At 51.5% G+C, this 24,173-nt stretch overlaps 1 protein-coding gene across 1 annotated transcript in view; it reads right to left on the reverse strand.

The window, feature by feature from the left end:
- GCKR (glucokinase regulator) overlaps positions 1-20,277 on the reverse strand; it is a 44,425-nt gene extending 24,148 nt beyond the window's left edge. Inside the window, 9 exon segments of the mRNA XM_073335362.2 lie at positions 825-919; positions 1,375-1,428; positions 2,006-2,072; positions 4,845-4,918; positions 7,421-7,489; positions 8,777-8,834; positions 10,916-10,929; positions 11,515-11,670; positions 20,218-20,277. Of these exon segments, the coding sequence (XP_073191463.2) occupies positions 825-919; positions 1,375-1,428; positions 2,006-2,072; positions 4,845-4,918; positions 7,421-7,489; positions 8,777-8,834; positions 10,916-10,929; positions 11,515-11,670; positions 20,218-20,277 (647 nt within the window).
- Positions 20,278-24,173: the final 3,896 nt, after the last annotated feature.

The raw sequence follows: 24,173 nt of genomic DNA on the forward strand, positions 1-24,173 counted from the left end.
AACCCCAGGCCTGACATCCCCGTGAGAGGGCCGGGCCCTCAGCTCTGCCAGGGGCTTCCCCATCCAACCCCAGGCCCTCAGCTCTGCCAGGGGCTTCCCCATCCAACCCCAGGCCTGACATCCCCGTGAGAGGGCCGGGCCCTCAGCTCTGCCAGGGGCTTCCCCATCCAACCCCAGGCCCTCAGCTCTGCCAGGGGCTTCCCCATCCAACCCCAGGCCTGACATCCCCATGAGAGGGCCGGGCCCACAGCTCTGCCAGGGGCTTCCCCATCTAACCCCAGGCCTGACATCCCCATGAGAGGGCCGGGCCCACAGCTCTGCCAGGGGCTTCCCCATCTAACCCCAGGCCTGACATCCCCGTGAGAGGGCTCAGCCCTGCCAGGGGCTTCCCACCCTGCTCCAGGGGGCCGCGTAGATTTTCAGGGAATCATAGAATCATAGAATATCGGGGTTGGAAGGGACCCCAGAAGGTCATCTAGTCCAACCCCCTGCTCAAAGCAGGACCAATTCCCAGTTAAATCATCCCAGCCAGGGCTTTGTCAAGCCTGACCTTAAAAACCTCTAAGGAAGGAGATTCCACCACCTCCCTAGGTAACGCATTCCAGTGTTTCACCACCCTCTTAGTGAAAAAGTTTTTCCTAATATCCAATCTAAACCTTCCCCAGGGAACTGGGTGAGACAACGTGGGAGGCTGACTGGCAGGTTCCACCTCAGCATGATCTGGTTCTCACTGGAGATGGACTCAAGCTCTGGGCTGGAGAGGCCAGCATTAGGGCCTGGTGGAGCAACTGAGCCCACGGTGCCCCTTCCCTGCTCCCTGTTACCTGGCCATGCTGACGGGGTTGAATCCCACCAGGACTGGCAGGAAGATGTCCAGGTTATTCATGCAAAAGTCCAGCTGTCCTGCCACAAAAGGGGCCTGTAGCAAACAGAGTCAGTGAGACCCCTAACTACTCTCCCCAGGCTGAGCACAGATCAGAGTCCACCCTGCCTGCTACCACAAAGGGGACCAACCAAGGCTACAAACCAAGACAAGTTGCAATCCCCACCCTAACTGTCCCCCATGCTGAGCACTGATTGTACCACAGCCAGTAAGCCACCCTACCATGGCAGGCACCCACTCCCCTCCCAAACCTTGACTATGGCAGGTACCCACTTCGTCACCCCCTTCTGTGATCATCCACTCTGCAGCTCCCCACCCCGACTATACCAGGCACCCACTCTGCACCCGCACCACGACAATGGCAGGCACCCACTCTGCACCCACCCACCCTGACAATGAAAGGGACCCACTCTGTTTCCCCTCCTAACACTGACTGTACCAGGCATCCACTCTGCTCCCAGCAAATTTGCAATAATCCATTGGATACTTACAGAAAAACCACATGAAATTCCAATGAAAACTACTTTTTTCTTCCCCTCACAGACCTGGGGAGAAAATGGGAGAACTCAGTATGGTGCGGGTGAGAGGAGGGGCTGCCCTGGCACTGCACTGGGGTGGGGAGAGGGGCTGCCCCGGCACTGGGATGAGTGGGCAAGGTGACCTTGTACTTTGCTGCCCCCTCCTCTCCCTGCCTGAGCAGTGGGAAAGAGGGAGACCCTGCCCAGGCAGAGTTGAGAGAGAGGAAGCCAGAGCTGCTCTGGCCCTTCCTCCGCTGTGCCCTGCCTCGCTGCCCCCTTGAATGCCTTTGGGGAGCAGTGGGCACTGCCCGATTTTCACCCTGTGACCTTTACTCCCATCCCTGTTTTTTTGTTTGTTGTCCCCAGTGTTCAGCTGTGGCCCCAGTTCCCTGGCCCATCCCAACGGCTAAGGAGGAGGGCCTTAGCTATGTGCGGGGCTTAGGCCCGCTGTCTCCTGGAAATCCACAGTATGCCCCCCCTGGCAATCCTCTTCCTGCCTTCCCGCCTTCCCAGAGAGACTCGGTGCATGAAACCGCCATGGGTCCTCTGAGTCACAGCTGAAGTTTTGTTTCAGTCTGTCTCCTTCCCCATCTCCAGACCTCACCTTGCTCAGCTCCTCGATCCCCAGCAGGGCGCAGTCCTCCAGTTCCTCCTGGGACACCACTAGGGATCTACATGAGGAAACAACCTTGTTCAGTTACTCACAGGTACAACCAAAACACACACACTCAGATCACAGGAACCCGCAGGCTCATGCTCCCCTTCTCAGGGCTGAACTGTCCCCCATGCACTCAGGGATGCAGGACATGTAGACTCCACAGCCTGCAGCTGGCAGACACAGGAAACCTAAGCAGCCTGTGACCGCAAATGGGCCCCGTCACTCTAGCCCAAGTGGCCTGGGCTGCCCCCGGTGCAGTGCAGCACACATGTTGCAGCTGGTTAATCTGGAGGCCACAAACACCAGGCTCACTGCAGCCACATCCTGCACCTGGGAGAAATGGGCAGTGAGCTGGTGCTTGTGGCCTCCGGGTTAACCAGCTGCAACACAGGGGGAAAAAGGGATTTCTGGCTCCATTTGCCACCTGATAGCTAAAAGCCCCTCTTCACTGAATCTCAGAGTGGGAGCAAGACCTCCTCCTGTGCACCAGCCTCAGCTCAGTCCTATCTGAGTGAGCTCCAGCTGGCTTGGTTGCATAGATTCATTGAGGTTAATGTCAAAAGTGACCAGCATCATTAGCTCATGTAGTCTGATGTCCTGTAGAACACAGCCAATGTGTTAATAATTCCACCCAGCTACCCTTGGACTCAGCCCAGTAATTTGTGTTTTGACTAAAGCATCTTCCAGAAAGGCAGCTAGGCTTGAGCTGGAGATATCAAGAGATGCTGAATCCATCATTTCTACTGGTAGTTTGTTACAATGGTTAATCACCTGTGCCTTATTTCTAATTGGAATTTGTCTGGCTTTATCTTCCAGCCATTGGTTCTTGTTCTACTTTTCTCCACCAGATTGAAGAACTCTTTAGTACACAGTATTTGCTCCCTGTGAAGGTACTTAGACACTGGAATCAATCAGCTTTTGATCTTTTTGACTAACTAAACCAAGGGTGGACAAACTTTTTGGCCTGAGGGCCACATCAGTGAATAGAAATTGTACTGCGGGCCATGAATGCTCACAAAATTGGGGTTGAGGTGTGGGAGGGGGTGCGGTCTCTGGGGTGGGGCTGGGGATGAGGATGAGGAGTTTAAGGTGTAGGAGGGTGCTCCAGGCTGGGATCGAGGGGTTTGGAGAGTGGGAGGGGGATCAGGGCTGGGGCAGGGGATTGGGGCCCGGTGAGAGGCTCAGGGGGTGCAGGCTCCGAGCAGCGCTTATCTCAAGTGGCTCCCGGAAGCAGTGGCATGTGCCTTCTCTGGCTCCTACACGGAGGTGCGGCCAGGTGGCTCTGCACACTGCCCCATCCTCAGGCACCGCCCCTACAGCTCCCATTGGAGGGCATAGGAGCCAAAGCGGGGCCATGCCGTGGTTTCTGGGAGCTGCGTGGTGCAGCCCCCGTCCTTGTGTCCCGGCTGGAGCACCGGAACAGACCTGAGCTGCATAGCGCGGCCCCAACCCTGCGCGGCTCAGCCCCACTCCGGCCGAGGCATAGTGCGGCCCTGAACCTGTGCCCTGGCCGGAGCACTGGAGCGGGTTTGAGCAGCATGGTGTGGCCCTTGACCCAGCACACAGGCCGGAGCAGGGCCAAGCCGCATGGTGCAGTGTGGCCCCGACCCAGCGCCCAGGCCAGAGCACCAGAGCAGGGCCCAGCTGCTGGTGTGACCTCCGACGCAGCACCCGTCTGGAGCACCAGAGTGCGGCCGAGCCGTGTGGTGCAGCCCTGACCCAGCGCCCCGGCTGGAGCTCCGGAGCAGGGCTGAGCCGCATGGTCTGGACCACAACCCTGTGCCCCGAACAGAGCACTGGAGCAGAGCTGAGCTACGTGGTGCGGCTCACAGGCTGGCTTAAAATGGCTCGCAGGCCAGCTTAAAATGGCTCGCAGGCCGGCTCCAGCCCACGGGCCGTAGTTTGCCAACCCCTGAACTAAACTGATTGAGCTTCGTAAGTCTCTCACTGTAAGTGAATTTTTCCAACCCTTGAATAATTTTTGTGGCTCTTCTCTGCACCCTCTCAAATTTTCCAACATCCTTTTAAACTGTGGATACCAAAACTGGATACAGTATTCCAGTATCAATCTCACCAATGTCATATACAGAGGTGAAATCATCTCCCTGCTCCTACTCACTTCTCCCCTGCTTATACATCAAATAACTGCATTCACCCTTTTGGCCAGACCATCACACTCCTCTTCAGCTGCTTGTCCAGTAGGATCACATAATCTTTGCAGAGTCACTGCTTTCCAGGATGCAGTCTCCATTCTATAGGCATGGCCTACAGTCCTCGTTTCTAGCTGTAGGCATTTGGCAATATTAAACCACATTTTGTTTCAAATCAGCCAGCTTACCAATTGATCCACCTTGCCCTGTATGATGCCCTGTCCTCTTCGTAGTTTACTTTGACAATCTGTGTGTCATCCATGAGTTTATATTTAATTCCAGATCATTGATTAAAGGGTTGAATAGCATCAGGCCCAGTACCAGTGAATTCCATTAGAAACACCCCCATTAGATTATCATTCCCTATTGACAACTGCTAACCAGAGACCCACATGCGCTCGACCCCACACGCGCTCGACCCCACACATACAGTACTGGTCTATAAACGGTGCACTGGAGCACTCTCTGCCATCCCCTGCTTGGCCAGGCAGAGGGGGAGGCAAGATGCTACCCACTAGGGTCTCAGATGGGACAAATGTCGGTGTCTGGCTGGGAGACAGCCAGAGCCACAGCCGGAAGCAAAGGCCATTATCTGCTCAGCCAGGCTGAGTGCAAACACATGCTCTCCCCCTTACCTGTCTCCCCCAGCAATGATGTACGTGTAACGGGGCAGCTGACCTAGACCCTTCAGCAGCTTGTTAAAGGAAACCTGGGAAGAGAGAGAGAGAGGAGAGAGGCACAAAAACAGGCAGGCCATGCACCCCAGCAACCTGTCTATAAATTAACCATCCTAGGAACCACCCAGCCCATGCAGGCCAGGGAGCTACAACATACTGTGAAGAGAAGACAAAGCCAGAGGCAGCAGCAGACCCCTTTCCCCAGTGACATACACAACAGGAGGCCCCCTAAGCCAGCACCGCTGTATCTGCCCTGTAGAGCCCACCTCTAACAGGAAACTACTGGTCCTCGCCCCAAGGTTTCCAGTCCAGGCATGAGCTCCAGTGCACAATTATTTCTGCCAGGGGCTTGGGGCTGGCCCCATAACACAAGCAGAAACAGGTATTATAAGTGGGAAATCGAACCCAAGAGGAGCACCCGCACCCACCCCATCCCAGGCAGCCAGAACTGACCCAGAGAGTTCATGGCAATTTGTGATTGCAACCCATTGCACCCTTTCTGCCTGCTGCCATGGCTCCCTGGGGCGCCCCTGTGCTGCTTACAGCACCCTGCAACCTCAAGCCCTCCTATGCTCCACCCATGCAGCCCATGGCACTGTGTTCTCTCCCCTCATGGTTCAAGGCCTGGGGCGTGCTGAGCACCTGCAGGAAAGCTGAGGGGCCAGGGAGAGCTAAGTGTCTTGATGTGGCGAACCGGGGAAGTCCCGGATGACTGGAAAAAGGCTAATGTAGTGCCAATCTTTAAAAAAGGGAAGAAGGAAGATCCTGGGAACTACAGGCCAGTCAGCCTCACCTCAGTCCCTGGAAAAATCATGGAGCAGGTCCTCAAAGAATCAATCCTGAAGCACTTGCATGAGAGGAAAGTGATCAGGAACAGCCAGCATGGATTCACCAAGGGAAGGTCATGCCTGACTAATCTAATCGCCTTTTATGATGAGATTACTGGTTCTGTGGATGAAGGGAAAGCAGTGGATGTATTGTTTCTTGACTTTAGCAAAGCTTTTGACACGGTCTCCCATAGTATTCTTGTCAGCAAGTTAAGGAAGTATGGGCTGGATGAATGCACTATAAGGTGGGTAGAAAGCTGGCTAAATTGTCGGGCTCAACGGGTAGTGATCAATGGCTCCATGTCTAGTTGGCAGCCGGTATCAAGTGGAGTGCCCCAAGGGTCGGTCCTGGGGCCGGTTTTATTCAATATCTTCATAAATGATCTGGAGGATGGTGTGGATTGCACTCTCAGCAAATTTGCGGATGATACTAAACTGGGAGGAGTGGTAGATACGCTGGAGGGGAGGGATAGGATACAGAAGGACCTAGACCAATTGGAAGATTGGGCCAAAAGGAATCTGATGAGGTTCAATAAGGATAAGTGCAGGGTCCTGCACTTAGGACGGAAGAACCCAATGCACAGCTACAGACTAGGGACCGAATGGCTAGGCAGTAGTTCTGCGGAAAAGGACCTAGGGGTGACAGTGGACAAGAAGTTGGATATGAGTCAGCAGTGTGCCCTTGTTGCCAAGAAGGCCAATGGCATTTTGGGATGTATAAGTAGGGGCATAGCGAGCAGATCGAGGGACGTGATCGTTTCCCTCTATTCGACATGGGTGAGGCCTCATCTGGAGTACTGTGTCCAGTTTTGGGCCCCACACTACAAGAAGGATGTGGATAAATTGGAGAGAGTCCAGCGAAGGGCAACAAAAATGATTAGGGGACTGGAACGCATGAGTTATGAGGAGAGGCTGAGGGAGCTGGGATTGTTTAGCCTGCAGAAGAGAAGAATGAGGGGGGATTTGATAGCTGCTTTCAACTACCTGAAAGGGGGTTCCAAAGAGGATGGCTCTAGACTGTTCTCAATGGTAGCAGATGACAGAACGAGGAGTAATGGTCTCAAGTTGCAGTGGGGGAGGTTTAGATTGGATATTAGGAAAAACTTTTTCACTAAGAGGGTGGTGAAACACTGGAATGCGTTACCTAGGGAGGTGGTAGAATCTCCTTCCTTAGAGGTTTTTAAGGTCAGGCTTGACAAAGCCCTGGCTGGGATGATTTAACTGGGAATTGGTCCTGCTTTGAGCAGGGGGTTGGACTAGATGACCTTCTGGGGTCCCTTCCAACCCTGATATTCTATGATTCTATGATGGGTCCGGGAGAACCTGAGCATCTTTGTGGGAGCTGGGGAGGGGGAGGGGGCAGAGTGTCTCCACTGAGGCCAGTGCGGCTGGGGGGTTGAGCATCTCCAGGGATCCCAAGAGGGATGTGCCTCACTGGGAGACCATGGGGGCACAGTGTGCTTGGGAAATGGAGAGGGATGCTGAGCCCCTCTGGGGTGGGGTTAGGGAGGCTGAGCTGCACTGGGTAGCCAGGGGCGTTGCTGGAGAATGTAGGGGGCTGAGTATCTCCAAGTAGGCTGTGTCCTTAGGAGGTTGGTGTGCATCATTGGGAGGATGGGGTGTGCTGAGCATATCCCGGGTGTTCCCCAGGGCTGGGATTCTGCACCAGCACACTGTGGAGATGAGGAGGAAGCAGGAGCAACTCACGGCTATAAGGAAGGCCAGCCTGCCCGAGGTGCCCCCGCCGCTCAGCACGGTAAGGGTGTTGTCTGGGTCCTGCAGAACCAATGGAGACAGGTGACTGTCCTGCGGAGCTGGGCCCATCTCCCCAGCCAGAGGCAGGAGTCCCACAGCTGCTCAGAGCAGACAGAGGCCACGGTCGCTTGCACTGAGGACTGTGGCAGCCTTTGATAACAACATTCAGGATCCCCAGTGGCTCTTAGACCAGGAGTGTTTTTCCCTTTCATATCAGCCTTCCCTGTGAGACCTGGGCCTTGGCCCCCTCCCAGCCACACTCTGCAACACGCTCACTCAAAGCTGCAACTTGTGCAGAACATGGCTGCCTGCTCCGGGAGTCCCAGACCTGGCCTGGACCACAGGCCCAGATGCCTGCCTTGAGGGATCCCATCAGCTGGCTGCTGTGCGAGCACATGGACTCCAGAATCTGGGGTAAGAGCCCCCAGACCCTGCTGCCTCTCCAGCACGTCCTTGAGGAATAGGGAGTGGGCTCTGTGATGGCAGCGCATTCACTGTGGTGAGACACCTCTTCCTTTATCATGCCATGGCCCTGATATGGCCCAAGGCTGGTCTGTCCCCAGCTCCCCTGGCTCTGCGAGAGGGAAGGAACCCAGGATGGGGCAGGCCTGGTCCTGTCCAGTGTGGAACTCCAAGAACCACTGAGCCATGGCTCCCCAGACATGCTGATGATGTCACTAAGGACAGCAAAGAGGGCTGATTGAGCATCTCCTGTACGATGTCCAAAGGGTACAGTACCTTTCAGAGCTGACAAAGGGGTACAGTACCTTTCAGAGCTCCATTCCTGTACTGTATCATGCTGCACCTCACCACACTGTACCATGCTGCTCCATACCTCACCTCACTGCACCATGCTGCTCCATACCTCACTGCACCACACCTCACCTCGCTGCACCACACCTTGGTGTACCATGCTGCAACACACCCCACTGCACCTCACCTCTCTGTATCATGTTGCTCCATACCACACTGCATCTAGCTGCACACCTCACTGCACATCACCTCACTGTACCATGCTGCTCCATAGCACACTATGTCTCACCTCATTGCACCACACTTTACCTCATTCCACTGCACTGCACCTCACCTCATAGGAACCACATTGCATTTCACCATGTCATGCCACACTACACTGCATTTCACCATACCACTTCCTACTGCATTGCTTCATGCCAAACTGCACCATACTGCATCACAAGCACGTCCTACCATACCGTACCACACCACATTTCTCTGCACCATACTGCAGTGTGCCATACCATACCACACCCCACCCACTGCCCCACAGTGCACTGCACTACAATGTACCTTCAGGACTTCCTGCATTTTATTGATAATGTCAATCATGGTCTTCAGCACTGACTCCCTGTTTGAGGAGGAATCCCTGTTGAGGTTACAGGGACAAACCATCCCGATGAGTCGAAAGAATAGTAAATATGGCAGGCGACCAACTTGGCTTAATGGTGAAATCCTAGCGGATCTTAAACATAAAAAAGAAGCTTACAAGAAGTGGAAGGTTGGACATATGACCAGGGAAGAGTATAAAAATATTGCTCGGGCATGTAGGAATGTTATCAGGACGGCCAAATCGCACCTGGAGCTGCAGCTAGCCAGAGATGTCAAGAGTAACAAGAAGGGTTTCTTCAGGTATGTTGGCAACAAGAAGAAAGCCAAGGAATGTGTGGGCCCCTTACTGAATGAGGGAGGCAACCTAGTGACAGAGGATGTGGAAAAAGCTAATGTACTCAATGCTTTTTTTGCCTCTGTTTTCACTAACAAGGTCAGCTCCCAGACTGCTGCGCTGGGCATCACAAAATGGGGAAGAGATGGCCAGCCCTCTGTGGAGATAGAGGTGGTTAGGGACTATTTAGAAAAGCTGGACGTGCACAAGTCCATGGGGCCGGACGAGTTGCATCCGAGAGTGCTGAAGGAATTGGCGGCTGTGATTGCAGAGCCACTGGCCATTATCTTTGAAAACTCGTGGCGAACCGGGGAAGTCCCGGATGACTGGAAAAAGGCTAATGTAGTGCCAATCTTTAAAAAAGGGAAGAAGGAAGATCCTGGGAACTACAGGCCAGTCAGCCTCACCTCAGTCCCTGGAAAAATCATGGAGCAGGTCCTCAAAGAATCAATCCTGAAGCACTTGCATGAGAGGAAAGTGATCAGGAACAGCCAGCATGGATTCACCAAGCGAAGGTCATGCCTGACTAATCTAATCGCCTTTTATGATGAGATTACTGGTTCTGTGGATGAAGGGAAAGCAGTGGATGTATTGTTTCTTGACTTTAGCAAAGCTTTTGACACGGTCTCCCATAGTATTCTTGTCAGCAAGTTAAGGAAGTATGGGCTGGATGAATGCACCATAAGGTGGGTAGAAAGCTGGCTAAATTGTCGGGCTCAACGGGTAGTGATCAATGGCTCCATGTCTAGTTGGCAGCCGGTATCAAGTGGAGTGCCCCAGGGGTCGGTCCTGGGGCCGGTTTTATTCAATATCTTCATAAATGATCTGGAGGATGGTGTGGATTGCACTCTCAGCAAATTTGCGGATGATACTAAACTGGGAGGAGTGGTAGATACGCTGGAGGGGAGGGATAGGATACAGAAGGACCTAGACCAATTGGAAGATTGGGCCAAAAGGAATCTGATGAGGTTCAATAAGGATAAGTGCAGGGTCCTGCACTTAGGACGGAAGAACCCAATGCACAGCTACAGACTAGGGACCGAATGGCTAGGCAGCAGTTCTGCAGAAAAGGACCTAGGGGTGACAGTGGACGAGAAGCTGGATATGAGTCAGCAGTGTGCCCTTGTTGCCAAGAAGGCCAATGGCATTTTGGGATGTATAAGTAGGGGCATAGCGAGCAGATCGAGGGACGTGATCGTTCCCCTCTATTCGACATTGGTGAGGCCTCATCTGGAGTACTGTGTCCAGTTTTGGGCCCCACACTTCAAGAAGGATGTGGATAAATTGGAGAGAGTCCAGCGAAGGGCAACAAAAATGATTAGGGGACTGGAACACATGAGTTATGAGGAGAGGCTGAGGGAGCTGGGATTGTTTAGCCTGCAGAAGAGAAGAATGAGGGGGGATTTGATAGCTGCTTTCAACTACCTGAAAGGGGGTTCCAAAGAGGATGGCTCTAGACTGTTCTCAATGGTAGCAGATGACAGAACGAGGAGTAATGGTCTCAAGTTGCAGTGGGGGAGGTTTAGATTGGATATTAGGAAAAACTTTTTCACTAAGAGGGTGGTGAAACACTGGAATGCGTTACCTAGGGAGGTGGTAGAATCTCCTTCCTTAGAGGTTTTTAAGGTCAGGCTTGACAAAGCTTTGGCTGGGATGATTTAACTGGGAATTGGTCCTGCTTTGAGCAGGGGGTTGGACTAGATGACCTTCTGGGGTCCCTTCCAACCCTGATATTCTATGATTCTATGATTCTATGATTCTATGACTCACTGTACAGTCTCTGAGAAGAAAGTGAGAAGATTAGGGCTTTGTGATGTTATCTCCCAACCAGCCCATAGATCGTGAGGGAGAGGTCAGGGCTCTGTGGGGTTACTCACCCCAGCGGGACCCATACTCCATGGGGTGGCTCAGTGGCCTATGAGGTAACCCCCTCACTCCAAAGCTCAGGGTTCCGCGGGTTTACTGCCCCACCCACCCATATATACACACACACCAGAAATAGTATGAAAAGGCAGACTATTAACATCATCTGAATACAGGGTTCAGGGTGAGGGCCTGACTGGTCGTCTGCTGGGCTCTGAATGACTGAACTGGGGTTCCCTCATGTGTCATCTCTTTCCTTACAATCAACAAGCTCTCGGTGATGAGGGCAAGGCCAGTGGGAGCAAGAGATAGAGCCTTCTCAGGGGCCAGCCTGATGGCTTTTCAATGCCCTCCAACACAAAGGGAAAACTATCACAAATCTCAGCACCTCCAGGACTCAACGCCAGGCCTACCACTTCCCTAGGCTCTCCCACAGCTCTACAACCAATGTGGCTATGGCAAGGGGATCTCAACACACAGGCAGGCAAGGCAGAGAACTTACCGTATAGTTGAGCAGAGCTTCGTCCTCCTCCTGGAATATCTCTGCATCACATTCCTTCAGAAGCTGGACAATCTGCACAGGGTCAGCCTTATCCAGCTCCCTGGTGATGGGGTTTGACTTCTCACTGATGGGCAGGGTTGCCTCGTACCCCGCCAGCTGAAAGCCAATGCACACAGGATGCAGAGTCTCCCCAGGGCAGAGCAGGACTGGGTCCCAGTGCTAGAATGGCTCCCACAGCCTCTAAATATACTAGTCCAACTGTGCGCATTTAGCCTGGGACAGAAAGCCCCTCCACTGCAACCCTCCACCCCTTCCTCCTCCGCTCACCAGATGGGCTTATTTAAGTTCTTTCGTTGTTGTTATTGTTACTTTCTATTATGGCTGCTCCTAGGAACCCGACCGGTGATCAGGGCGCCATGGTGTTTGGTGCTGTACACATGCTCCCTACCCAGGGATCATCCAGTCTTGGGTCAGAAAGGGCACATTAGGAGAACAAAACAGAGCAACAAAGAGGGCTAGAGATGAGGAAACAAAACATTTGGCAAGGGCACAGCAACCTCAGCATTAACTTGCCTTTGGGTTTCTAAACCTGCTGCACTTGAGATTGAGCCTCAATGGAGAAGATTTGGGAACAAACCGATTAAACAAACAGCAATAAGTCACCAGGACCAGATGGGCTTCACCCAAGAATTCTAAAGGAACTCACGTATGAAATTGAAGAACTCCTAACTGTGGTATGTAACCTATTGCTTAAATCAGCCTCTGCACCACGTGACTGGAGGGTAGCTAATGTAATGCAGATTTTTTTTAAAGGATCCAGCGGCAATCCTGGCAATTACAGGCTAGTAAGCATAACTTCAGTACCAGGAAAGTTGGTTGACACTATAGTAAGGAACAGAATTATCAGACACAGAGATGAACACAATATATTGGGGACGAGCTGCTGCTGCTGCTTGCCAGGAGCTAGGATTTGCGATGTGACGGAGAGACTGCCGAGACTCATCAAGCCCTCAGATCGCTGCCCCTTCCTGCTTCTCCACGTGGGCACCAATGACACTGCCAAGAATGACCTTGAGCGGATCACTGTGGACTACGTGGCTCTGGGAAGAAGGATAAAGGAGTTTGAGGCGCAAGTGGTGTTCTCGTCCATCCTCCCCGTGGAAGGAAAAGGCCTGGGTAGAGACCGTCGAATGGTGGAAGTCAACGAATGGCTATGCAGGTGGTGTCGGAGAGAAGGCTTTGGATTCTTTGACCATGGGATGGTGTTCCAAGAAGGAGGAGTGCTAGGCAGAGACAGGCTCCACCTAACGAAGAGAGGGAAGAGCATCTTCGCAAGCAGGCTGGCTAACCTAGTGAGGAGGGCTTTAAACTAGGTTCACTGGGGGAAGGAGACCAAAGCCCTGAGGTAAGTGAGGAAGTGGGATACCGGGAGGAAGCACGAGCAGGAGTGCACGAGAGGGGAGGGCTCCTGCCTCATACTGAGAAAGGAGGGGCGATCAGCGGGTTATCTCAAGTGCCTATACACAAATGCAAGAAGCCTGGGAAACAAGCAGGGAGAACTGGAAGTCCTGGCAAAGTCAAGGAATTATGATGTGATTGGAATAACAGAGACTTGGTGGGATAACTCACATGACTGGAGTACTGTCATGGATGGATATAAGCTGTTTAGGAAGGACAGGCAGGGCAGAAAAGGTGGGGGAGTTGCACTGTATGTAAGGGAGCAGTATGACTGCTCAGAGCTCAAGTATGAAAATGCAGAAAAACCTGAGAGTCTCTGGATTAAGCTTAGAAGTATGAGCAACAAGAGTTAGGTAGTGGTGGGAATCTGCTATAGACAACCGGACCAGGGGGATGAGGTGGAGGAGGCTTTCTTCCGGCAGCTCGCAGAAGCTACTAGATCGCATGCCCTGGTTCTCATGGGTGACTTTAATTTTCCTGATATCTGCTAGGAGAGCAATACAGCGGTGCACAGACAATCCAGGAAGTTTTTGGAAAGTGTAGGGGACGATTTCCCGGTGCAAGTGCTGGAGGAACCAACTAGGGGCAGAGCTCTTCTTGACCTGCTGCTCACAAATCAGGAAGAATTAGTAGGGGAAGCAAAAGTGGATGGGAACCTGGGAGGCAGTGGCCATGAGATGGTCGAGTTCAGGATCCTGACACAAGGAGGAAAGGAAAGCAGCAGAATACGGACCCTGGACTTCAGAAAAGCAGACTTTGACTCCCTCAGGGAACTGATGGGCAAGATCCCCTGGGAGAATAACATGAGGGGGAAAGGAGTCCAGGAGAGCTGGCTGTATTTTAAAGAATCCTTATTGAGGTTACAGGGACAAACCATCCCGACATGTAGAAAGAATAGTAAATATGGCAGGCGACCAGCTTGGCTTAATAGTGAAATCCTTGCTGCTCTTAAATACAAAAAAGAAGCTTACAAGAAGTGAAAGATTGGACAAATGACCAGGGATGAGTATAAAAATGTTGCTCAGGCTTGCAGGAGTGAAATCAGGAAGGCCAAATCACACCTGGAGTTGCAGCTAGCAAGAGATGTTAAGAGTAACAAGAAGGGTTTCTTCAGGTATGTTAGCAACAAGAAGAAAGTCAAGGAAAGTGTGGGCCCCTTATTGAATGAGGGAGGCAACCTGGTGACAGAGGATGTGGAAAAAGCTAATGTACTCAGTGCTTTTTTTGCCTCTGTCTTCACGAACAAGGTCAGCTCCCAGACTGCTGCACTGGGCAGCACAGCATGGGGAGGAGGTGACCAGCCCTCTGTGGAGAAAGAAGTGGTTCGGAACTATTTAGAAAAGCTGGACGAGCACAAGTCCACGGGGCCGGATGCACTGCATCCGAGAGTGCTAAAGGAGTTGGTGGATGTGATTGCAGAGCCATTGTCCATTATCTTTGAAAACTCATGGCGATCGGGGGAGGTCCCAGATGACTGGAAAAAGGCGAATGTAGTGCCAATCTTTAAAAAAGGGAAGAAGGAGCATCCTGGGAACTACAGGCCAGTCAGCCTGACCTCAGTCCCTGGAAAAATCATGGAGCAGGTCCTCAAGGAATCAATTCTGAAGCACTTAGAGGAGAGGAAAGTGATCAGGAACAGTCAGCATGGATTCACCAAGGGCAAGTCATGCCTGACTAATCTGATTGCCTTCTATCATGAGATAACTGGCTTTGTGGATGAAGGGAAAGCAGTGGACATGTTGTTCCTGGACTTTAGCAAAGCTTTTGACACGGTCTCCCACAGTATTCTTGCCAGCAAGTTAAAAAAGTATGGGCTGGATGAATGGACTATAAGGTGGATAGAAAGCTGGCTAGATTGTCGGGCTCAACGGGTAGTGATCAATGGCTCCATGTCTAGTTGGCAGCTGGTATCAAGTGGAGTGCCCCAAGGGTCAGTCCTGGGGCCGGTTTTGTTCAATATCTTCATAAAATGATCTGGAGGATGGCGTGGATTGCACCCTCAGCATGTTTGCAGATGACACTAAACTGGGAGGAGTGGTAGATATGCTGGAGGGGAGGGATAGGATACAGAGGGACCTAGACAAATTGGAGGATTGGGCCAAAAGAAATCTGACGAGGTTCAACAAGGACAAGTGCAGAGTCCTGCAGTTAGGATGGAACTATCCAATGCACCACTACAGACTAGGGACCGAATGGCTTGGCAGCAGTTCTGCGGAAAAGGACCTAGGAGTTACAGTGGACGAGAAGTTGGATATGAGTCAACAGTGTGCTCTTGTTGCCAAGAAGGCCAATGGCATTTTGGGATGTATACGTAGGGGCATTGCCAGCAGATCGAGGGATGTGATCGCCCCCCTCTATTCGACATTGGTGAGGTCTCATCTGGAGTACTGTGTCCAGTTTTGGGCCCCACACTACAAGAAAGATGTGGATAAATTGGAGAGAGTCCAGCAGAGGGCAACAAAAATTATTAGGGGACTGGAACACATAACTTACGAGGAGAAGCTGAGGGAACTGGGGATGTTTTAGTCTTCAGAAGAGAAGAATAAGGGGAGATTTGATAGCTGCTTTCAACTACCTCAAAGGGAGTTCCAAAGAGGATGGATCTAGACTGTTCTCAGTGGTAGCAGATGACAGAACGAGGAGTAATGGTCTCAAGTTGCAGTGGGGGAAATTTAGGTTGGATATTAGGAAAAACGTTTTCACTAGGAGGGTGGTGAAACACTGGAATGCGTTACCTAGGGAGGTGGTGGAATCTCCTTCCTTAGAAGTTTTTAAGGTCAGGCTTGACAAAGCCCTGGCTGGGATGATTTAGTTGGGGCTTGGTCCTGCTTTGAGCAGGGGGTTGGACTAGATGACCTTCTGAGGTCCCTTCCAACCCTAATATTCTATGATTCTAAGAGCCAACTTGGCTTTTGTAAAGGGAAATCCTGCCTCACCAATCTACTAGAATTCTTTGAGAGTGTGTCAATAAGCATGGGGACAAGGGTGATCCAGTGGATATAGTGTATTTAAACTTTCAGAAAGCCTTTGACCAGGTCCTATACCAAAGGTGTTTAAGCAAAGTAATCAGTCATGAGATAAGAGGGAGGTCCTCTCATGGATCAGTAACTGGTTAAAAGATAGGAAACAAAGGCTAGGAATAAATGGTCAGTTTATACAATGAAAGAGCTAAATAGCAAGGTCCCCCAAGGATCTACACTGGGACCTGCGCTGTTCAACATATTCATAAATGATCTGGAAAAAGGGGTAAACAGTAAAATGGCAAAGTTTTTAGATGATACAAAATTACTGACAAAGCCCTGGCTGGGATGATTTAATTGGGGATTGGTCCTGCTTTGAGCAGGGGGTTGGACTAGATGACCTCCTGAGGTCCCTTCCAACCCTGATATTCTATGATTCTATGATACTGAAGAAAGTTAAGTCTAAAGCAGGCTGTGAAGAGCTACAAAGGGATCTCACAAAACTGGATGACTGGGTGACAAAATGGCAGATGCAATTCAATGTTGATAAGGGCAAAGTAATGCACACTGGAAAAAATAATCCCAACTATACATAGAAAATGAGTCTAAACTAGCTGTTACCACTCAAGAAAGAGATCTTGGAGTCATCATGGATAGTTCTCTGAAATCATCTGCTCGATGTGCAGTGGCAGTCAAAAAAGCAAACCGGATGTTAGGAGCCCTTAGAAATGGGATAGATAATAAAACAGAAAATATCAAAATGCCACTGTATAAATCCATGGTGCACCCACACCTTGAGTACTGCATGCAGTTCTGGTCATCCCATTTCAAAAAAGATATATTGGAATTGGAAAAAATACAGAGAAGTCCAACAAAATTTATTAGAGGGATGGAGCAGCTTCCGTATGAGGAGAAATTCAAAAGCCTGGGACTGTTCAGTTTAGAGAAGAGATGACGAAGGGGGGACTCAACAGAGGTCTATAAACCATGACTGGGGTGGAGACAGTGAATCAGGAAGTGTCATTTATCCTCTCACATAACACATGAACTCGGGGTCACTCAATAAAATTAACAGGCAGCAGGTTTAAAACAAACAAAAGGAAGTTCTTCACACAACACAGTCATCCTGAGGAACTTGTTGACAGGGGATGTTGTGAAGGCCAAAAGTATATGTGAGTTCAAAAAAAGAACTCGATCAGTTCCTGGGGGACAGGTCCATCAAGGGCTATTTGCCAAGATGGTCAGGGACACAACCCCATGCTCTGGGTGCTCCTCAACCTCTGACTGCCATAACCTGGGAATCGACAAGAGGGGATGCATAACTGCCTTGGTCTGTTCATTCTCTGTGAAGCATCTGGCACCAGTCACTGTCGGAAGACAGGATATTGGGCTCGATGATCATTGACCTGACTCGGTGTGGCCGTTCTTTTGTTCTTATTAGTTAGTTTAATCTCAGCTATTAGAGTTGGAGCAGAAATTACTTCAGGGAAGTTCTCTGGCCTGTGTTATACAGGAGTTCAGACTAGATCAGAGGACCCCAAACTGTAGGGCATGCCCCCCTAGGGGGGCACGGAGGAACATTGGGGGGGGCACGGCAGGGCCTGGGCCAGCCCCCATGGAAGGGAACGCCACCTAGCCCCGCTTTGCTCCCAGATCTGCTCCAGCCCCGCCCCCGGGCTTGGCCTCTGACCGTGGACCAGCCAAGGCTCTGCACCCATCCCCAGTCCTGTCCCCGTCCTCAGCCTTGGCCCCTGGTCCTGGTTCCACTACTATCCTTGGCCCCTGGCTGCAGCACCCCCCTCCCGGCTCCACTCCTGGCCCCAGACCCACCCCCAGCTGCAGCCCCAGCCTCAGTCCCTTTATCAATATCGGCATCCCCCACCCCTGGGAGCCATAGCCCTGCTCCCATTCCTGGTGCAGGCGGATGGGGGAAAGGGGTATGGGTGGGGGTGCAACCCTGAAAAGTTTGGGGACCACTGGACTAGATGATCACAATGGTCCCTTCTGGCCTCAGAGTCTGTCCTTCTGTGCTGAAGTCTGTTCCTTGCACGTCATGAACCAGAACCAGCTGAGCCACTGTGGGAAGAATCACACTCACAGACGCACACTGGCACTGCCAGGTTGCAGCTTTTCTTCCTGGTTCCCTCTCCCATGTTTCAGGGTCATAGTAACTGGAATCAGAGTAACAGCCGTGTTAGTCTGTATTTGCAAAAAGAAAAGGACGACTTGTGGCACCTTAGAGACTAACCAATTTATTTGAGCATGAGCTTTCGTGAGCTACAGCTCACTTCATTGGATGCATACTGTGGAAAATACAGAAGATGTTTTTATACACACAAACTATGAAAAAATGGGTGATTATCACTACAAAAGGTTTTCTCTCCCCGCATCCCACTCTCCTGCTGGTAATAGCTTATGTAAAAGTTCTCTCTCTCCCTACAATGTGTATGATAATCAAGGTGGGCCATTTCCAGCACAAATCCAGGGTTTAACAAGAACGTCTGAGGAAGGGGTGGGGGGTAGGAAAAAACAAGGGGAAATAGGTTACCTTGCATAATGACTTAGCCACTCCCAGTCTCTATTCAAGAATTATGTCAAGAATTATAACAGTCATAAACCAGTAAAATACTCTACTTGCGCTATATTGATGACATCTTCATCATCTGGACCCATGGAAAAGAAGCCCTTGAGGAATTCCACCATGATTTCAACAATTTCCATCCCACCATCAACCTCAGCCTGGTCCATTCCACACAAGAGATCCACTTCCTGGACACTACAATGCTAATAAACGATGGTCACATAAACACCACCCTATACCGGAAACCTACTGACCGCTATTCCTACCTACATGCCTCCAGCTTTCACCCTGACCACACCACACGATCCATTGTCTACAGCCAAGCTCTGCGATACAACCGCATTTGCTCCAACCCCTCAGACGGAGACAAACACCTACAAGATCTCTATCAAGCATTCTTACAACTACAATACACACCTGCAGAAGTGAAGAAACAGATTGATAGAGCCAGAAGAGTTCCCAGAAGTCACCTACTACAGGACAGGCCTAACAAAGAAAATAACAGAACGCCACTAGCCGTCACCTTCAGCCCCCAACTAAAACCCCTCCAATGCATTATCAAAGATCTACAACCTATCCTGAAGGATGACCCAACACTCTCACAAATCTTGGGAGACAGGCCAGTCCTTGCCTACAGACAGCCCCCCAACCTGAAGCGAATACTCACCAGCAACCACATACCACACAACAGAACCACTAACCCAGGAACCTATCCTTGCAACAAAGCCCGTTGCCAACTGTGCCCACATATCTATTCAGGGGACACCATCACAGGGCCTAATCACATCAGCCACACTATCAGAGGCTCGTTCACCTGCACATCCGCCAATGTGATATATGCCATCATGTGCCAGCAATGCCCCTCTGCCATGTACATTGGCCAAACTGGACAGTCTCTGCGTAAAAGAATAAATGGACACAAATCAGATGTCAAGAATTATAACATTCATAAACCAGTCGGAGAACACTTCAATCTCTCTGGTCACGCGATTACAGACATGAAAGTTGCAATATTACAACAGAAAAACTTCAAATCCAGACTCCAGCGAGAAACTGTTGAATTGGAATTCATTTGCAAATTGGATACAATTAACTTAGGCTTGAATAGAGACTGGGAGTGGCTAAGTCATTATGCAAGGTAACCTATTTCCCCTTGTTTTTTCTTACCCCCCACCCCTTCCTCAGACGTTCTTGTTAAACCCTGGATTTGTGCTGGAAATGGCCCACCTTGATTATCATACACATTGTAAGGAGAGTGATCACTTTAGATAAGCTATTACCAGCAGGAGAGTGGGGTGCGGGGAGAGAAAACCTTTTGTAGTGATAATCACCCATTTTTTCATGGTTTGTGTGTATAAAAACGTCTTCTGTATTTTCCACTGAATGCATCCGATGAAGTGAGCTGCAGCTCACGAAAGCTTATGCTCAAATAAATTGGTTAGTCTCTAAGGTGCCACAAGTCCTCCTGTTCTTTTTAGTAACTGGAATGGGAATGGTTTCTTGGCAGTGGCTGCCACAGGGCAACCAGCTCATCAGGGCTGGTTTGGTTGAGGAGTGGCAGCAGGTGATGAAGAAAGCTCCTGCCCTGTCCCTGCTGGAGCAGCCAGGGCAGCACCTGGTCCCGGGGTAGTGTCCTACCTCAGTCCCGGCACAGGGGAGTTCCTGGAGACAATAACGACCCACAAGCTGCTCTGTGGTTCTTACCTCCCACTTGCCGGGATCTGGCGTCTCAATAACATGCCTGTATTTCTTTGTCCCACGCATGGTCCAGGCCCAGAACTGATGGCGATGGCTCTGAAAGAATCCGAAGGTTCCCAAACCTGTTACTCCAGTACAAACAGTCGCCTGCCTGCAGGCGGGTGAGACAAGGACTGGGTACTCACTCCTCCCCCCTCATTCCAGGCAGCGAGGTTTGTCCCAGTCTTATCAGCCCTACGCTGTAATGATTAATCTGAACAGTTACATTTCAACTGCTCCTATCACCCCATGTCCTGCTGCTGGGCAGATACCCCAGCTTATCTCTCCAGGGTCCCCACCACCCCCACCACTGATCCCAGGAGGATAAGGGCAGCTGCTTGCGTCATTTCTGCTGCACAGGCAGAACACAGAGCCCAGGCAACTGGTCAGCAGCTGTGCAGCTGCATGGCATGACAGGTGCATGTGGGCTCCTGGCCAGGGCCCGCGTGCAGGGCAAGGGACTGATCATGAGCCCAGCTCACCCTCAGAGCAGCCAGGGACGCTGCTTTCCCCAGCAATGCTGTAGGCAGCCAGAGAAAGCTTGTGCCCCCTCCCCAGGAATCAGACAGAGCAAGCATCCCTACAGCCCGTCTCTCCCCACTCACCTGCTATTCTGTATCCACCTCAGTATCCTGAGGGCCCTGTCTGCTCCACTTCAGCACCATGGAGCCAGCATCTCGGGCCCAGGAGAGATCACAGAACTGAATGGAATTGTCTCTTATGGGAGCATGGGCAGAGATGGGCAGCCCTGCCCTTGAAGGCCTGTGTTCCCACCTCCCCTGGAAGCACACACGTGGGGGAGACTGCCCTCAACTGCACCAAGTCCATACACGCTCATCTGAGATTACACTACCCTATACCAACAACTGCTGGTGGGAAATGGTGCAAAAGGGCATCACAAGAACTGACCTGCTCTAAATAAAACAGCCAAGTTAATATGAGTCAAGAATTGTGTTGAAATTTTGCTTGTTAAAAACAGGAGCTGTGTAGCCAGAGGCTAATGATCCAAAATCGATATGTCAGACATTAGGCCTAATTGGCAGCCACAGTAACGAGGGGATGGGCTATTCCACCCAACACTCCCTCTGTGGGGCATTAAAAGAAAGAGATTTTGCAGGGAAAGTACAAAAGAATGGAGCGGCTACTAAAGAAAGCTTCACCACCATGGTGTGTGTCGTCCCCCCCACATTGTTTCCTGGGACTCTGGGCCATCATCACCCTGAGCCTGAGAAATGTCCTGGCCAGGCCAGGCCAGGCCAGGAAGAAGGAGCCCAATGACACTGCTAACCTACCAGCTCCATCTGAATCTTAACCACCGCCTGGGAGGAAAGGACTTTAAACAGCAGCAGCAGGGGCAATAACACCAGCTCCGGCCTCTCTCAGCGAACCTCTCACTCTAGGAAGGACAGCGATTGCCATCTCAGATACCATCTAAGAGCCTGTCAAGCAAGGGTTGGGTTTTCCTTCAAAACACTCTGCTCCTAAAGGAAAGGGAACAAGAAATGGTCACATGAAAGCCTTGTTTCATCGCTCACATTTCAGCTGCTTTACCTGTTTGCCTTTTTCTGTTGCTGTAACAGCAGGTGAACATGCTGTTTAACGGGGAGTTGGCCATGGTGCTAAGCAAGCGGAGGCCTCTGCACACCAAACGCCAAGCCTTGGTTAAACCTGATTAATGTTGGACAGTGACTGTGTTCTGTTAACAGCTTTGTCCCATTTATTCCATCTAAATTAATACTTCGCAGGCTGGAGAGGACCAGGCTGGACTGGGCAGCAAGGGCAGGGCTGGGCAGGACCGGGTAGCGAGGGCTGGGCTGGACTGAGGGTATGTCTGCACTGGAGCTGGAGGTGTAATTTCCAGACAGAGAAGACATAAGTGCACTAACTCTGATCAAGCTTGAGTGTTAAAGATAGCAGTGTAGCCACGGCTGCATGGGCAATGGGATAGGCTACCTGCCTCAGGGACATACCTAGGGGTCAGATAGGCGCGTATGTGGGGCGGCTAGCCTGCTGTTTTCAGCACAATAGCTTGATCAAAAACTAACCGTGGCTGCACTGCTATTTTTAGCACAATCGCTTGATCAGAGCTAGTGCAGGTATGTCTGCCCCAACAGGAAGTTACACCTCCTGCTCCAGTGTAGACTTGGGGCTGAGCAGAGAGGGGCAGGCAGGGCTGGGCCGCACAGGGGAGATCCACTCTTGGTTCAAGCTCGGAGCAGCTCTGTGTTACTTGCTTCAGCCCCAGCACCCGCTGGCAACCAGCGAGATGTAAAATGGAGAAGCGGAGCCCACCAGATCTCTGGCACAGCAAAGCTCCTCATTGCAAACTTGTTAGTTCTCATCAGACCCCTCAGGGTCAGCAGCTCCAGGATGTCCTCCCCGTACACCATTGCTGGCTTTCTCTCCTGTGCCAAGTGGCCAGAGGAGCTCAGCCATGCTGGAGGCAGCATGGGGAAGGAGGGTATTGTACTTGGGCATCTCCTCCCCAGAGACACAAGCTGGAGGGAGCTCCGAGGCGAGTCCTGGCCTGCAGCACCACCAGGCTGAACTACTACAGGGGCCTAGAGTTTACTGCCGCTGGGGCCGCCTGTGGCAGCTGGTTTCCTGATGGCACTTTCCTGCAGGACCCCATGTTGTGCTGCTGCTCTGGGATCTGCACTGGCCACTCGGTGGTTTCCAGGTGGAATTGGAGGTGTTTGTTCTGACTTATAAAGCCCTAAAGGGACATCCCTACTTGAGAGAGACCGCTCTCCCCACCGGGCCACACTCCAGGTAAGCGGAGGCACCTCAGCTGGAGCCCACTTGTTATAAGAGAAGGGGTTGGCAGCAGGGCTCTCAGCTTTGTAATCTGCTCCCCACATTACAGGGCAAAATAGTCTGGTTCTACAGACCTTCAGGAAATGTTGCCAGACCCACGGTGTGAGGAGTGAAGCCTTGATGGGCTGGTTTGTGGGGAGGGAGGAGCTTTGGTTGGGGCCTGTTAGGGGGCTAGATGCTAGTTTGATCTGACTGTTTAAATGCATCATCGAGGTGCCTGGTGCCTTTTGTGTATGAACCAATGGAAGTCTACAGCAATAAACAAAATGCATATATTAATTTGAGTCTTAGGAAGCAACTAGAGCCTCCTGCCTTTCACTATTGGTCTTGAGGAACTCCGAACCCTTACCTTGGGAATATGCTCCAACCCAGGGCATCTCTCAGTCCACAGGAAAAGGCCACCCATAACAGCCCTCCTCCCAAACTGATCTGGTCTGAGGATGCTGCCATCCCTGGAGACCCTGGGGGTCGCATGCCTCCAGTTCTCTTCAGGAGCAGGGCCTGGCTGGTCATGGGCCACAGCACCCATGGACAGGGCTGGCCTTACCATGTGGAGAACTGAGGCGGCCGCCTCTGGTGCCAGACTGTGGGGGGGGTGCCACTGCGACCCAGAGTGTAGAAAATGGTGTCTGCTGCTGGTGCATCTGTATTCTCTCTGCTCTGGATGCACAGAGATGGGGGAGTGCTGTGCTGGAGGAAGGAGGGCACAAGAGACATAACAGGCAGGCAGGAGAAAAGGTGAGGGGGAATAACAGAAAGCAGCAGGAGCTGCAGGGACAGAGAGGAGCAGGAGCCTCTTATGTCCCTCGCCTGCACCCCCAGGAGCCTGGACTGATTAATCCCAGCTTCTCCGGGAGCTTCCTGTTTCCTGCTGCTTCCCTGAACCCACTTGAGGAGAACAGGCAGCCAACTGAAGTAGTAGGAGCCAGTTAGCCCTTAAGACGCTGACCTCTTCCCTCACTCAGGCCCTGCTACCGGCCTGCTTATTTGTCCTCTTCAGTTGAGTGCTGGGAGCCACTATAGCTGGCCCAGAACAGCAGTCATGAGTGAAAGAAGAAAACGCCCCTCTGGGGCAGCATTCAGAAAAAGAAAGAAAGCAAAGGAAG

Source organism: Lepidochelys kempii, chromosome 3, assembly GCF_965140285.1.
Source record: "Lepidochelys kempii isolate rLepKem1 chromosome 3, rLepKem1.hap1, whole genome shotgun sequence".
Classification (NCBI taxonomy): Eukaryota; Metazoa; Chordata; order Testudines; family Cheloniidae; genus Lepidochelys; species Lepidochelys kempii.